The 15,114-nt window shown below is 33.3% G+C and overlaps 2 protein-coding genes across 2 annotated transcripts; both read right to left on the reverse strand.

The window, feature by feature from the left end:
• Positions 1-1,972: 1,972 nt before the first annotated feature.
• On the reverse strand, positions 1,973-2,795 carry LOC110037147. The gene is made up of 2 exons (XM_020741726.1): positions 2,306-2,795; positions 1,973-2,208 (listed from the first exon to the last, which is right to left on the reverse strand). The coding sequence occupies exons 1-2, from the start codon at positions 2,738-2,740 to the stop codon at positions 2,185-2,187; spliced, it is 459 nt and encodes a 152-aa protein (XP_020597385.1). The 5' UTR covers positions 2,741-2,795; the 3' UTR covers positions 1,973-2,184.
• Positions 2,796-7,813: 5,018 nt separating this feature from the next.
• LOC110037146 (zinc finger protein ZPR1-like) lies at positions 7,814-15,108 on the reverse strand (the record flags this gene model as incomplete). Its single annotated transcript, XM_020741725.1, has 8 exons — positions 7,814-7,897; positions 8,568-8,841; positions 10,073-10,200; positions 10,297-10,356; positions 11,326-11,382; positions 14,583-14,664; positions 14,771-14,811; positions 15,100-15,108. Coding segments are annotated over 8 exons (735 nt in total), but the record flags the coding sequence as incomplete, so codon positions are not given.
• Positions 15,109-15,114: the final 6 nt, after the last annotated feature.

A 15,114-nucleotide genomic window follows, 5' to 3' on the forward strand; every position in this document is an offset into this window, starting at 1 on the left:
AATATCAGACTTTAGGTGTTAGACATGTAAATTCATAAGAATTGTGTGGAAATCATGTAAATTTTCAAAAAATTATTTAATGAATTGTGATAACCAAAAAATAAGACAATATGCCTAAGCAAGAGAAACGGAAAGCACTCAGATGTACAAATCAATCATATCCAAAATTAATGAAAAAAATAACCCCAAAAACCGTAATTCCACAAAACACCCCCAAGGAAGAAACAATGACAACTTTAAAGATACAGTGGTTGGGCTGCGGAGAAAGGGGAGAAGTTTGTGCGTAGGGAAGCTTCATCATCCGAACACGTCGAGTGCATTGGATGAAGATGGGCATAACAATACTAGCATAAGCCCGAAAGCAAAGCAATCTCATCACCTTAAGTGACAAAAATGGCAGATTTACATACATACCACTCAATTGTTATGTATTTAAATGTCTAAAACCTAAACTTTAATTTTTGCGTGCATATCACATTTTCTATGCAAGAAAAGATGCATTTCACTTTCACAAAATTAAAATGGCAGTATTTTTTTATGTGATATGAAAGATTTGGGTGGTAGAAATGTAAAAAAGTGAAGTATAAGTGTTAGATACGTGAAAACATAAGAACTAAGGGGTATTTATGCAAATGGCCCAAGAAAACCGACAAGAATAAAAAAGTGCACACATTACGGTATGGTGTGGTATAGTATACTTTGAATATAGAAAATATCTATAGGTGTGTTTATTCAAAATGATGAAGCAGAAAATGAAGAAAACTAACTTCAAAAAGGTTATAAAAAACGCGAACAATTAGGTAGGAAACCTTAGGATCATATTGCAAAAGAAATTTTAATTAGTAGTTTTAGATTGGCTTAATTTGTCATTATCTAGATATTAAACGCATGCGAGCTTCATTAGATTAAACAAAATGAAAGGTCAGTTATGAAAGCCTTAGCTTGCTATGTACTTACATATCTAACATCTAAACTCTGATTTTTATATATTTCACTCTTTAAAGGGTATTATAATGGTCTATTTAATGTGATATAAAAGAATTGAATGGTAGAAATGTAAAAATCAAATTTTAGGTATTAGATATGTAAATAGATAGGAATTGGTAAGGTCGAGAAAATCGGACCAGACTAGCAAAATCAACCGGTTCGGTCGTGAACAGGTAGCTGGTCCAGTCAAAATGTAATAAAGAATCATTTCTGCAGTTAATGATCTAGATAAATGATTATTTATTGAACTTTAATAAAGTAACACAATCTTACTGAGTTTAAATTCATATTTTGTTTTAAATAACTTCACAGTTTAAAGAATATCCACCCAAGCATGTTGTTCGCCGGGATTTTTGGAAAAATGCATTTAAATTTTGAATTTAAGTATATATATATATCAATGTAATTTTGATTTAAAAAAAATAGTATTTTTTTGTTTTAAAATAAATGAGATCAAACGGGTCTTATATATTGGATAGTTTGGACGGTTGTATACAGATCAAACATAAATTTGAAGCAAACAAGTGTCGGAGCGACCCAAGTCCTTCAATTCAAATGAAGTTACAATAATGTTTTTTAGAGACTCTAATGTTGGAGGATCATCTGTGAATACAATATCGTCGACATAAACGATAAGTATAGCAATTTGACCACTCGACGAATATTGAAAGAAGAGAGTATGACACGATTAAGCCTGAGAAAACTCATGGTCCACTACCACCTTTGTGAATTTGTCGAATCAGACCCTTGGGGATTGCTTCAGTTCATCGAAGGACTTCCACAGTCGACACACTTGTCCTCGGGAAGAAGTGGAGTTAAAGCTTGGAGGAAGGCACGTGTACACTTCCTCTGTGAAATCCCCATTTAGGAAAGCATTCTTGATATCAAGTTGAAGCAAGAGCCAATCCAAATTCACAACAAACGGATAATAGGACACGAATGATGTTCAATTTAGCAACCGAGGAAAATGTCCTCTCATAATCAACTTTGTATGTTTGTGAGCAATATTTGACGACCAACCGTGCCTTGTTGCGTTCAAAGAATTCAAGGGAGTTCAACTTGGTGCTAAAAATCTAGTGGCACCCCACTGCTTTCTTACCTGGAGAAAGATCCACAACATCCCTCATATGATTTCGTTGAAGAGCATTCATTTCATCCAAAACAACAGTTCTCCAGGAGCTTTCTGCTAATGTTGCCTCAATAGTGGATGAAGGTGACGATCTGTCAGGGCAGTAGTAAACGCTTTTAGGAAAGTGATATATTTTGATATAGAATAAAGAGAGTTTGCCTGATCATAAACCTCACTAAGAGAACTCACCTTCCCATCTGGAATATGGTTAGTGATGGGGATGAAGCCCGTAGTGGATTCCAATTCCTGTAAAGAGTTAGCGAGTTTCAGAGTAGGAACATCATAACGAGTGTGTCGAGTATAGATACAAATGATGGGAGGAGATTCCGGTTGTCTGAGAGGTGGCGGATCCAGAGAGAGAGAGGGCTCCTTGGATATAGTGGTTGGAAAAATATCTATAGGAGTCGGATAAATAACAATGTCCAAGAAATCTAACTTCCACTCACATGAGGCAGTGATCGGAAAGTAAGGGACGCTTTCAAAGAATGAGACATCGACACTCACATAGAGTTTATTTGTGATAGGATTAAGACACCGATAAGCAGAATATCCGAGCAAGACACATTTTACTGACCTTAAATCAAATTTAAGATGAGTAGGTGTAGTGTTCCAAACAAAGACCATGCACCCAAAAATTTTGGGATCATGGGTGGTGAAGAACAAATTAGTAGGGAAAATGACATCAAGATAATTAATGAAGTTCTGAAGTTGTGAATTTTTATAGGGACTCTATTGATGAGATAAGTGCCACTAAGCACGGCATCATTCCAAAAATTTTTTGAAACATTAGATTGAAACATAATGAAATGAGCCACTTCGAATAGGTGTTGATTTTTTCTCTCGGCTACCTTATTTTGTCAAATAGTACATGAGCTATGATGGAGGATGTCCTTACCAATAATTCGTCTATTATGGAATTAAAAAATTCACGGTCATTGTCAGTTCGAAGGGCTTGAATTGACGTTTTGAATTGTGTCAAGATGGAGTAAAGGTTTTTTAAGGTGACAAAAGCTTCAGATTTATCTTTTAAGATATAAACCCGCGTCATTTGAGTGTGGTCTTCAATTAAGATGAGAAATCACAGTTTATTAATGTTGTTGGGAGTGTGAGAGGTCCCACAAGTCCACTGTAAATAAGTGAAAATGAAGCAAAAAGTGTGCAGAAGTGGGGTGGATATAGAACACGATGATGTTTAGCTAATTAACAAATCTCACATTTAAAGTTAGCAAGATTTTTATTAGTATACATCAACAGATAAAATTATTTTAAATATTGAAAACTATGACGACTTAAGCGACAATATAACAACATGATAGGACATTCAGTGGATCTAAAAAACTGCATTAGTAGAAGACATCCTCGTTCTTCGTGCATCTCTTAAAGAATTAGAGTCTGGCTATGCTCTTAGCAATTCCAATCATTATGTCTGAACGACAATCATAAAAGACAAACATCAGGAGAAAAATAAGCAACACAATCAATGTCATACGTCAACTTACTAACAGATAAAAAGTCACACTTTAACAAAGCTATATTTATTACAGATTCTACAGTTAGACCGGTTGTTAATACAACTGACCCTTTACCAATAATGAAATTATAGGAGCCATAAAAAAATTTAAATATATTTCCCGGAGCATGGATAATGTCGAGAAAGCTTGAGAATATCCAATCGCGTGGTTTGTGGTACCTGAATCAATGATTCATGGATTAGAAGAGACAAAAAAGATGAGTGTCATAGAAATGATACCTTGACTTATATGGGAGGTAGATAGGCCAAAAGAGAGTTGACTAGATTTAAGCAGCTTAATTAATTGTTCCATCTGAGTCTTAAAAGAGTTTGATGATTATGAAGTGTTCTGAGCAGGAGTTGGTAGTGTCGTAAGAAATTGAGATGTTGCAGTGAGACTATTGACAGAGGTGGATTTGGTTGAAAACTTGTATGTCCGTTGACCATGGAGTTTTCAACACTTGTCACGAGTAGGGTTGGGTTTGTGACAATAGTCACAAGTGGAGCCAGTGGCTCGATATGGCATTGCAGAGTGTCAAGTACTATTAGTGACCAAGACAGATGATTCGACTTAAGTGGAAGTTCCGAGCATATAACAAATCTTTGGCTCTCTTCGCGTTGAATCTTTGTGAATGCAACGTGAGCAGATGGCAGGGGATCCCGACCAAGAATATGACCCCATATTTCATAATAGTCTTTGTTAAGGCCTGCCATAAATTGGAGCATACAATCCCTTTTTGCAATTTTCTGAAAGAGGGAAAAGTCTGTCATAGAGTCTCATGTATAGTCATAACGGAGATCACATTCCATCCATAAGGCCATCAAATCATTATAGTATTGCACAGTCCTCGGCCTCTGTTTCGTCGCGTAAATCTTCTTGGAAATCTCATAAAATTGGTCGAAGTTCCCTAGTATCCCAAACTACAGTCCATAAGGCGCAGACAAAATGAAGAAACATATACGAACTACTAATCGTAGTCTTTATGGAGTTAATCTACGACAACATGACCATGGAATTCTCCACTTCTCACGCTCTATATGTCGAGTCAATTTTTTAGAGGTTCATGAATCACACTTGTGAGATAACCAAATTTCCCGCATCCCTTGTCAAACAAGGACACGGTTTTGGACTATTGGAGAAAATTAGAACCGTTAAGTTTATGGATAATGAGTAAGAAGTTCATGTGATTTTTCGGCCCTCCGGTTTGCGGAGGGATTAAGATTAGTGGTGATCCTCCTGTGGACTCAAGCACACCATTAGAAGTAGGTTTGGTGGTGTAGTCCACCATGATTCTGACAAAGCCGAAGGAAATTTTGGGCTGTCGAGACAGAGAAGGATTCTGACTGCATGAGGAACTGGCGACGTGAGAAAAGCAGAAAGAATTAGTGGTTGAACCTTGGAAAATTCCACGAACCTGAAGGTTCAAGATTCAACAGAACAAACTACAGGAAAGAAGAAAACAACCTCAGCACCAGTGGGAATTACCGATTGCGATTTCCACTAGAAAGAGAAAGTGCCGCTGAAAATTCCAGAATCGGGTATTTTCACTAGAGAGAGAAACACTCGCTAAAATATTTTGTGGGCGGGATTTGCACTATAGAGAGGAAGTCCTGCAAAATTTCAGGACCGGTCGTCGATGAGAGGGACAACAGACCGTCGGTGAGAGGTTGTTGGTCGGACCGACTGTAGAAAACCTTCATAAACAAAATTGCATGTGGTCGCTGGCGAGGGCAAAACCTCTAGAGTTCATACTATGGCTCTAAAACCATGTCAACTTTTAAAATAATGTAGAATACTTTCATTGATAGGAAAATTGTTATAAATACATATTACAAAACCTAATAAAAGGAAACAAATAAATATGAAAATAGAAAATAAATGAAGCAAATAAATGCTAATAATAACTCCAGTAATAATTAGCCTAATAATATATATTAATATAGATACATAAATATATATTAATTTTATATGATATTTATAACTAATTTTAATATTTATTATGTCATTCGATTCAACCACAGTCAAACCAATGAGCCTTGAACCTCTCATTCTGATTTGATGTTCAGTTCGACTTTCAAAATTTTGGGAATAGGGTGGTTTGTATGTAAATGCCCCAATAAAAAATTTGAAAACAGTTACAGGATCTGTTAAATATGAGTTTTCTCAAACTTGATGCCCCAATAAAAAGCATTTACATACATAACACACAATTCCTATGTATTTACAAATCTCACACTTAAAGTTTCATATTTACACATAGCACTCAAATCATTAATATCACATAATAGCACTACCACCACTTTTTAGAAGTAAAGTGCACATTTTCATGCATAGGTTTAAAACACCAAAGTGTTATATATGCAACAATGAAATTTTAGGTGCAAAATATGTAAATACATAAGAATTGTGTGCTATGTATGTAAATTTCTCTATTTGTAAAGAAGGAAAATACAAGTGTAAGATTATGCATGGAACATAAAGGATAGAGCAAAGTGGCAATTAATATCCTCTATAAAAAAATTGATGATCAAATAAAGGAAAATTGACATTTTAAAAGAATACCAAAAATTAAAAAATGTGATGAGGTTTGCTTTTACTAAAGCTATAGACTATGAACTTATGGTAATGCCTTTGGGTTTAACTGATACACCTATAGTTTTTATGGATAATAAATACAAATTTTAAACATATTTGGATCAATATATATTTGTTTAATGATGATAAATTAATTTATTCATAAAATGAAAATGAGCATGCCCATGACATAATGTTTAGAAAACTTCAACAAATAACCAATTGCATGCAAAATTTTCTATATGTAGATATACTTTGGTTGCAAATTGTTAGATTCTTAAAAATATTGCGAGTATTGCGGAATTTCTATTAATTCTCAAAAGATTTAAATAATTACACATTTGCCTAAAGCCACTAATGTTAAAGTTCTCAATTTTCTTGGTGTTGAATTCTTTTAGGACATAGGCTCCCGTATCGTTCATAAGTACATACGAACCGGTAAAGATTTTGTTATTGTAGAGAAAATGTAGAAAAGAGGGACGGGTGTAAGATCCGGAAGATATCTCAGAGATATCTATTGAACTGGAGCCTCTGGCAAGCCAGAATATCGTACCGTCAGAGGTTTTCCAAGCTACAATGATTTTTTTGGAGAGAGAGAGCTTCCTCTCTCTTAGCTTGACGTTCCTTTTATACAAGGAAGAAAAATTAAAAAAAATATATCTTTAGTATTGAATGACTACAATCCATGCTGTGTTGATGAAAAAACCAAGATGTGGATATCAGTTGATGCTTTTAAGATGGATGAACATACATCCTTGCTGATAATGATGATCATTTCCAGTAGCTGCATCTCTATAAGCAGGTTAGGCTGCCCTCTGGGTGGAAGAGGCGAGTTCAACCACTTCGGCAAGTGGACTCAATTCAGCCACTTTGGCAGGAGGGCTTGGTTCAATCACTTCGGCGGGGGGGCCCGGGTCCGCCGCACATCGGTAGGTGGGCTCAGGAATATGCGTAAAAAATTCTATACAGTCGTATTTGTGTATACGCTTGGTTTAGTTGTATATCGCAAAAGATTTATTCAAGATTTTACCAAGATCGCAACAACTTTGTCCAATATAACAAAATTTTGGAAGTGAGAAGCTTTAGATTTGCTTTGCTGATATTTTCTTACCGTTCTTTCTTATAGTATTTCTTTTCTTCTATCTCTTTCAGACAAAAACCATTTGCAACATTTACCACAATCAAGATATAAAATGAATCATTAAAATTTAATAAAGTGTGTGGCTTCCTTGATCCTTAATTCTTATAATTGATTTTTAGCAATAGGCAATGGATCTTTCATTTAATTTGATTCGTATTATTTTTTAGTAAATTTTCTTAATAGTCAATATAATTGTATTAAATTTTATGTCCTTTTTGCATTGCATATTAAATCAACCTTGAAAAATCTTAGATCCTAAAATGTCCTATATCAGATCTCATTTATGCATAACACAATATAATTTAGAGAAGTGTGCGGGCTGATGAAACTATATTAAGTTACAAATTTCTATAACCTATCAATAAATTTTTTTTTAAATACTAATTGATTTTTTTCAAAAAAAAAATACTAATTAATTCAATAACTGTAAACAGGAATAAAACTCATTGAAAAAAAAAAGGTTTATCAATTTTAATCCGAAAGGATACTGGTGGCATAGAAGTGTGTAACACATGCAGCCCCACATGCTCCACATGTTGATGGCAAAGCTTCAACCTGCGAATAGAAAGAATAGAAGCCATATCAAAGCATGATCAAAGAAACAAAAAATGGGCATTTACATACATAACACCCAATTCTCATCTACTTACACATTTGATGCCTAAACTTCACTTTTTTTTTTACATTTAAACCACCCAATCTATCACATCACATCAAAAATATCACTAGTTTAACTTTTAAAAAGTGAAATGCACCTTTCATGCAATAGTTAAGAGGTGTTTGTACGCATGATCGAATTTACATCAAGTAGGATTTGTCAAATCCAGATTTTCAGTGAGTTCGTGACTGGAGTGAAGGTCGCAAGCAACGGTAACATAAATTTGGTAAATTTGCCTCTCTGTGGGATTTGCAGATGGAACGGTAGTAGAGAAGATGAAACGGGAATAAATTCAGATTAATGGAGAGTTGGATTTCGTTTTTTATTTTATCTTATTTTATTTTATTATTATTTTATTTTATTTTTTATTTTTTTTGCGTTTGATTGAATTTGAGTTGAATCCATGCCTAAATCCTGTTAAAACTGTGCTACCAAACACCCCCTCAAATTAACATATAGTAAAATTGAAGTATAGATGTCAGATGTTTAAATACATTGGAATTAAATGGTATGTATGTAAATCTTCCAATAAGAAAACCAAAATCTGCATATCATATGATTTTTTACCTCTTCCGGTGCCGAGTATCGACATAAGGTTTCAGCAACTCGATCATTATTAACTTGAGCAATTGCTCGTCGACTGGCAACAGCACCAACCGAAACATGGGAAAGCCCTCGTGCTCCAATCCCTAAAGGCTTTTTTTCAATAGATAGTGAATTTCTCTGAGAATGACTTTCAGTTTCCTCAAATGTATCAACGAGAAAACCTAGTGCTGCTTGTTGCTCTGATGTCCTTTCATAAAACTTGATGGATAATGAAGGATCTTGTTTCGGTGCATACCTGCAATTAGCAAAGTAATGAAATGTGTCGAAAAAATCAAGCATAATGAAAATGGCACGAGTGAGAAACATCCAAGAAAACTAAGTCAAATTATCTAACATATATAATGTAGGAGTGAAGTGCCAAAATAATCCATTTATTTACATGGGGTCATTTTAGTCCAAGTGTTTATAAAAATGTCAAAACTATTTTTATGTGGGTTAAAATAGTCCCCAAGAATAGTCCCTATGAAGGTCTAAAAGACCATTTTGTCCCATTTTAAAGAGTCCGGGGAGTAAATTGATATTTTATACTCTGGTACTAAAACAAAACCTGACAAGAAGTCAAGAGACCATTTGGATAATTTTCTCTATAATGTAGCCATTTTGTTCATTTACATAGTGATTATGTAAGATAACCTCGACAATTTCTTTCCCAAAATAGAGATGAGTGATGTTACCAATAGACACGTAAATAACTTTTTAGAAACAAAATTGCTAGAGTGAAGCTAGAGTATTGAGGCCAAGTGAAATTATCAGAACAAGGGTGATATCAAACAAATCTCAATGCTATCAGAGCTCGAAATAACTACCGTGAAAGAGGGTGCTACTACAATAGCAAGTGCATTACAATAATATTACCGAAATGACATAAATATATATTTATAAAGCCTATAAAACAGTGCATAAGTATATGCTCCGCATACTGTAATAGCACAAGTACATCACTTAACTTACTAAATACATCAGACAAAAAGGATTCTCCAAGATGTGATTAGAATTGCAGACGAATCAGTAGTGACAAGAAAAATTAATGTAACTTAGAAACATCATATTAATATCGGCAACTGATCAAACAAGTTGCCTTCTTAATCTTAACATACTTTGAAGCTTAAAAAACTAAGCAAAATTTACATACGTAGCATACACTTCTTATGTATTTACATATCTCATACCTAAACTTTCATATTTACATACATAGCACTCTGGTGTTTTAAACTTATGAATGAAAACATGTATTTCACGTTTAAAAAGTGGAATAATGCTATTTTTTATGTGATATTAAAGATTTGAGTGCTATGCGTGCAAAGATGAAAATTTATGCTTAATATATGCAAATACATAAGAATTGTGTGCTATGTATGTAAATGCCTCGAAGATTAAATGTTGATGGTAACTATGGTAGATATTAAAGCAAAGATGATAAAAAGAAAACTAGTATATTGATATTGGCATCGGCAAGAAAATCCTACGGGTTCTCAATGAAGCTATTTCCAGCAGGATCATCGAGTATGAAAGAAAAGGAAGCACTTCCTTCAGCAAAGGACCTTAGATTGATCAAGAATTTATCTATGGCTTCGGCGGTTTCCGGATCTACTTTCTGCAATAAAGAAAAAAAAAATGCAATTTTTTAATAATAGCAGACCATGCTATTTTTGACACTGCAAAACCCTCACATAAAAACTCCAAAACTTACCCTGCGTTCCTCTTGAAGGGCCTCCAATTCATTAGCAGCCCGCTTAAGTATTCCTTCCACCTAGAATAAACTAAATTTGCAAATTTAAAAGACAATACAACTAAAAGCAGTATAAGTCTCAGTCTGCAAAAAAATTTGTATTGTGCTGTATTGTGCCCAAAAGTAAATGCTGCATACAATTAGCAATAAGAGAAATAAAACTTAGTTTGAATGTACCTTCAAGAACGAGTACTACATTCTAAGTACCTTTTTCTATATAATTTTCAGACAAAATCCTTCACAATCAATTAAACTTGAGCTTGTAGTGATATATGTAAGCATTGCTATAACCAATAACTCTTTTACCTTCCCCTTGATTGAGGGCATCTTAGTCCCACACATACTTAATTTCTATTTTCTCTGACAAGTTTATAGGAAATAGAAAACAGAAGAATTACCAACCTGACGCTCCGAGCGATTTCATAATTTACTTGCCAGTTCCTTTACAATATTCCAACATAACCAATTTAGTAGCTTGATTTTCTATCAAAAAATCATTTTATTACCTTTTTGAAGTACCCAAGTCTCCTAACATCATAAATTATAATAGCCTGTAATTTTTACATATGCGCAACAAGAAAAATCAGCTTTTATTTTAACTGAGATAATTAGTTCATAGAGATTTAAGTGATCCGATCATTGTCGTTTAATTACCGCATTTTGATTAATCTTCCAAATTGCATCCACATATTTTTAATAGTTTAATATCCTCCCAACTTCTTCCACTAAGGCCAAAAGAAAATGAACAGAAATACCAATGTGTTACGAAATATCACGAGTTAGTATATTCATCATTATCACAAAAGATTACAATATATGTGTCTGATATCTAATAGCTTCTTTTTTTACTTCACTCTAAATTATATTCATGAACGTACTTGATTACCATAACACATTTTTGGTTAGAAGAGAAGAACACTGCACCTTTATTTAGCAATGTAAAAAAAAAGTTTGAGTCAAGGCATATTTAACAAAGAAAAATAGACCCACCGTAGAAAGCGTGCCTCGCTGAGCTTCTGGTGGAATCTCAAAATCTAACTCCTGAATCTGCATATGAAAAATAATAATAAGAAACATGGTTAAATATTTCATTCTAAACATGAACTTTAGTATCTAACCAAAAAACAATAGAAAATACATAAAAAAAAACTTCAAATATACTTTGGATTAATGCTTGAACATACAACATATTCCATCAATTCTTACTAAATAAGTATTCGATAACTTTTTATCTCTCATATCGTTGTATGCAACATTATACAACAATATTAATCTTAGACTGAAATAAGGCTATTAATGAACCAATATCAAGCCGATCTAGCCTCTACTATAGATTGGCTCGAGGCCATTCAATTTAATTTTATGTTCGGCAAGGCCTAGCTTGATTTGATTTCATTTTGATCGAGAGCCAACTCACTTATTTTTACTTAAGCTTGATTTGAGCCAAAAATCAATTTGATTTTAATCATTTTTTTTTTCTTTTAGGATAAAATCTTAGCCCAACTTCAAGTAAGCACCCAAATGTGTACAAGTACATATATACTGCTGAATATATGCATTGTGAAAATAAAATACACTCATGTATACGCATATATACACATTTTGATCCAATCTTAAATTGGCTTAATTTGATTCAAACGTGACTCAACATGAGCTTGATCCAAGCACACTAGTCGGCTCATTAATTTCGTGCAAGCTTGATCCGAGCCAAAAAAACTTATACAATTTTCAAGCAATCATCAATCTTATCTTCAAATCAAACCACAATTGTATATTAAAATGCTCCTTTCTGAATACTTCACATGCTAGTTGTAAAGCATTTAGCACATGATGCTTCATATTGATTAAGCCTTTTCATTGCTGGAAGAAAAATTTAGGGGCATTTACATACATAGCACACAATTCTTATGATATTTATATGTCTCACACCTAAATTTTCATATTTACACACATAGCCCTCAAATCTTTAATATCACATTAAAAATAGCACTATTACAGCCATTTAGAAGTGAAATTCATATTTTCATGCATAGGTTTAAAGCACCAAAGTGCTATGTATGAAAATATGAAACTTTAGGTGTGAGATATGTAAATACATAAGTATGTAAATTTCCCAAATAATTAGCAATACTGGGAGTGGGAGACAAGTAGAATTTAATTCAAGTAGAATCTTAATCCCATAAATATGTATCTAGAGAAGGTTAAATCAACCAAAACAATTTGGTGTGCCAGTAGTTGAATCCTAATAAATTTGTTCAGTAATTTGTAACAGTATTCAAGATTCAATTGATCAAAAGATTTAACCAAAAACTTAAACAAATGTCATGATATGATGAGAAATCTTAAATTGAGAACGAAAATCAATGAAAATGTATCATTGTATATTTCATAGGAAAAAAGCCAACAGGGCTGGCTTTATAACTCTCAAAAGTTCGATCCTCTGCATACAAGTGATAGATTTGATGAAGACAAAAAAGGAAAAACTCCAAATATAACGTCAAGTGATAGTGCAAATATCAAAATCCATCTGAAAATGGGAGAAAAACTCCGAGCACTTTCGAGTCAACCTCTTTAACCAGTCAAAAAGCCTAAAAGATTGTGCAATTCACCAATCTAAATCCGGGTAGGATAGCAATGGCCTAGGTTTCAAACTGGTTGACAATTTCCTTGCCAACAAAAATTAAAAAAAAAATGATCATGCAAGGGAGACCCCCACCGCACAAAGCAAAGTTTAGTCGACCTAAACACCCAAGTCTCCCCAGATCAACATGCCACAACAATACAAACCAAAGAAGACTTCCTAATAGTTTAAAAACTATATGATTGGGCCAAATAACTCATCTTCAAATCTCAAATTCTTACTCCACTGATAAGTTCAATTTTAAAAAAATCAAGCTCCCAACCATAAAGACAAATAATTCGAGCTATATCACCTATGATGGACACAATTATTGCCAATTTAACATAGAGGGTATCCTCGCTATAGAATTTCCCTCAAATTATAAGGTCTCCAGTTTTATGTTTAAAATTTGCTGGTTAAATCTTGCTTAAATCTATCATTAAAGGTGGCATCAAATAGCTCCTTCAAAAATTTTAGCATGCCTCAAGCTTCAAGCACATGTATCCTCTTTATTCACCGGATTAAACTAAGTTTGCAATATAAATGTAAGTGAAAAAAAAAGGTTCTTAGACTTCTAAGAACAACATTGGAGTCCATGGAAGGGTCAACAAGTTCACAAGAAAATCCCATTGAAAAAAAAATCCAAAAAATAAAGAAAATTTTGAAAGCTAAATTTTCATGGGCTTTGAGTATGAAATTAACCTAACAATAAATAAATAAATAAAAACAATCAACATTTTGATGATGTGATATAGCCCTTTTAAACCTTTGACTTATTAAAAATAATAATAATATAATTGAAATAAACTGATATCATGTGGTAGTAACTCCAAGCCAATAAAATAAATATGCCCTTCCAAAACATCACTTGAGCATTTCTCTCCTTTTCCTCCTTGCTTATTCCCAATTGGAAACTGCCAACGTATGAATTAAAATCAAAAAGCTTTTAGAATTATATAATCTATGATTAAAAATTGGATTGCAAAGTAATTCAACGCCACACTTTAACTCACTCAAGGCCATGGAAAACAACTTTTGAATTGCAAAACCACTTTCAAAAAGGCACATTTTTGCTTGAGAGGGATACTGAAGAAGTTGGTGGTTTAGAGGCATATCATAAAGTAGATAAATATTCAACTTTTTGATAATCCAATCAATATCTTTGACGCAAATATAAATTTGTTTGATTTCTGTCATTATATATTTGCACCATTGCCGGCCTCTTTTTAACTTACTCTCAGAACCTTTGATTTACAGACAAATGGACCATCCATTCATATATAATATGATAGTGGCATTTACATACATACTACCCAATTCTTTACGTATTGACACATCTAACACCTAAAACCTTACACGTGCATACCATTCAAGTCTTTCATATCACATAAAAAAAAATATCTTTCTCTTAACTTATAAAAACTGAAATGCACCTTCTGATACATATATGTACGTGCAAGTATGAAATTTTAGGTGTTAGATATGTAAATACAGAAGAATCAAGTGGTATGTAAGTAAATGTCCCTAAGAACTGAAAATATATAAGGATTCAAAAAAAATAATATAATAAGAAAAGAAAGTAAAAAAAGACAACTTGATTATATAAATGCTACAGGCACACACAAACCTGTTGATCACCAGAAGGAACCTTCAATTGGTAGTAGCAACCACGTGGTTGAAGCTGGCCAGCAAACTGGACCTCATTGTTCCTAGAAGTAAGAAAGCCCAATTTTCAGAGAATTTAGCTTGAAATTATAATAAACTTTCAAAAAAAAAGTGATTTTTTGGTCGCACAGGAAAGTGTTGGATTAATACCTTTCATAACAATGGGGACACTCAAATGCCATCAACACTAACTGCGAAAGATTAAAAAAAAAGACAATAAACATAAAGAAAATTTACATGCGTAGCATGCAATTCTTATGTATTTACATACATAGCACTTGGTACTTTAAAATTATGCATCAAAAACGTGTATTTTACCTTTTAAAAACGGTAATAGTACTATTTTGATGTAATGCTAACGATTTAAGAGCTATGTGTGTAAATATGAAAATTCAGGTGTAAGATACGTAAATAGATAAGAATTATGTGCTATGTATTCCATTCAAAAACAACTCTGCTGATGGAAGGAGAAAAGCAACCTCTCTGAAATGAGG

This window comes from Phalaenopsis equestris, unplaced genomic scaffold (genome assembly GCF_001263595.1).
Source record: "Phalaenopsis equestris unplaced genomic scaffold, ASM126359v1 Scaffold215902, whole genome shotgun sequence".
In the NCBI taxonomy this organism is placed as follows: Eukaryota; Viridiplantae; Streptophyta; class Magnoliopsida; order Asparagales; family Orchidaceae; genus Phalaenopsis; species Phalaenopsis equestris.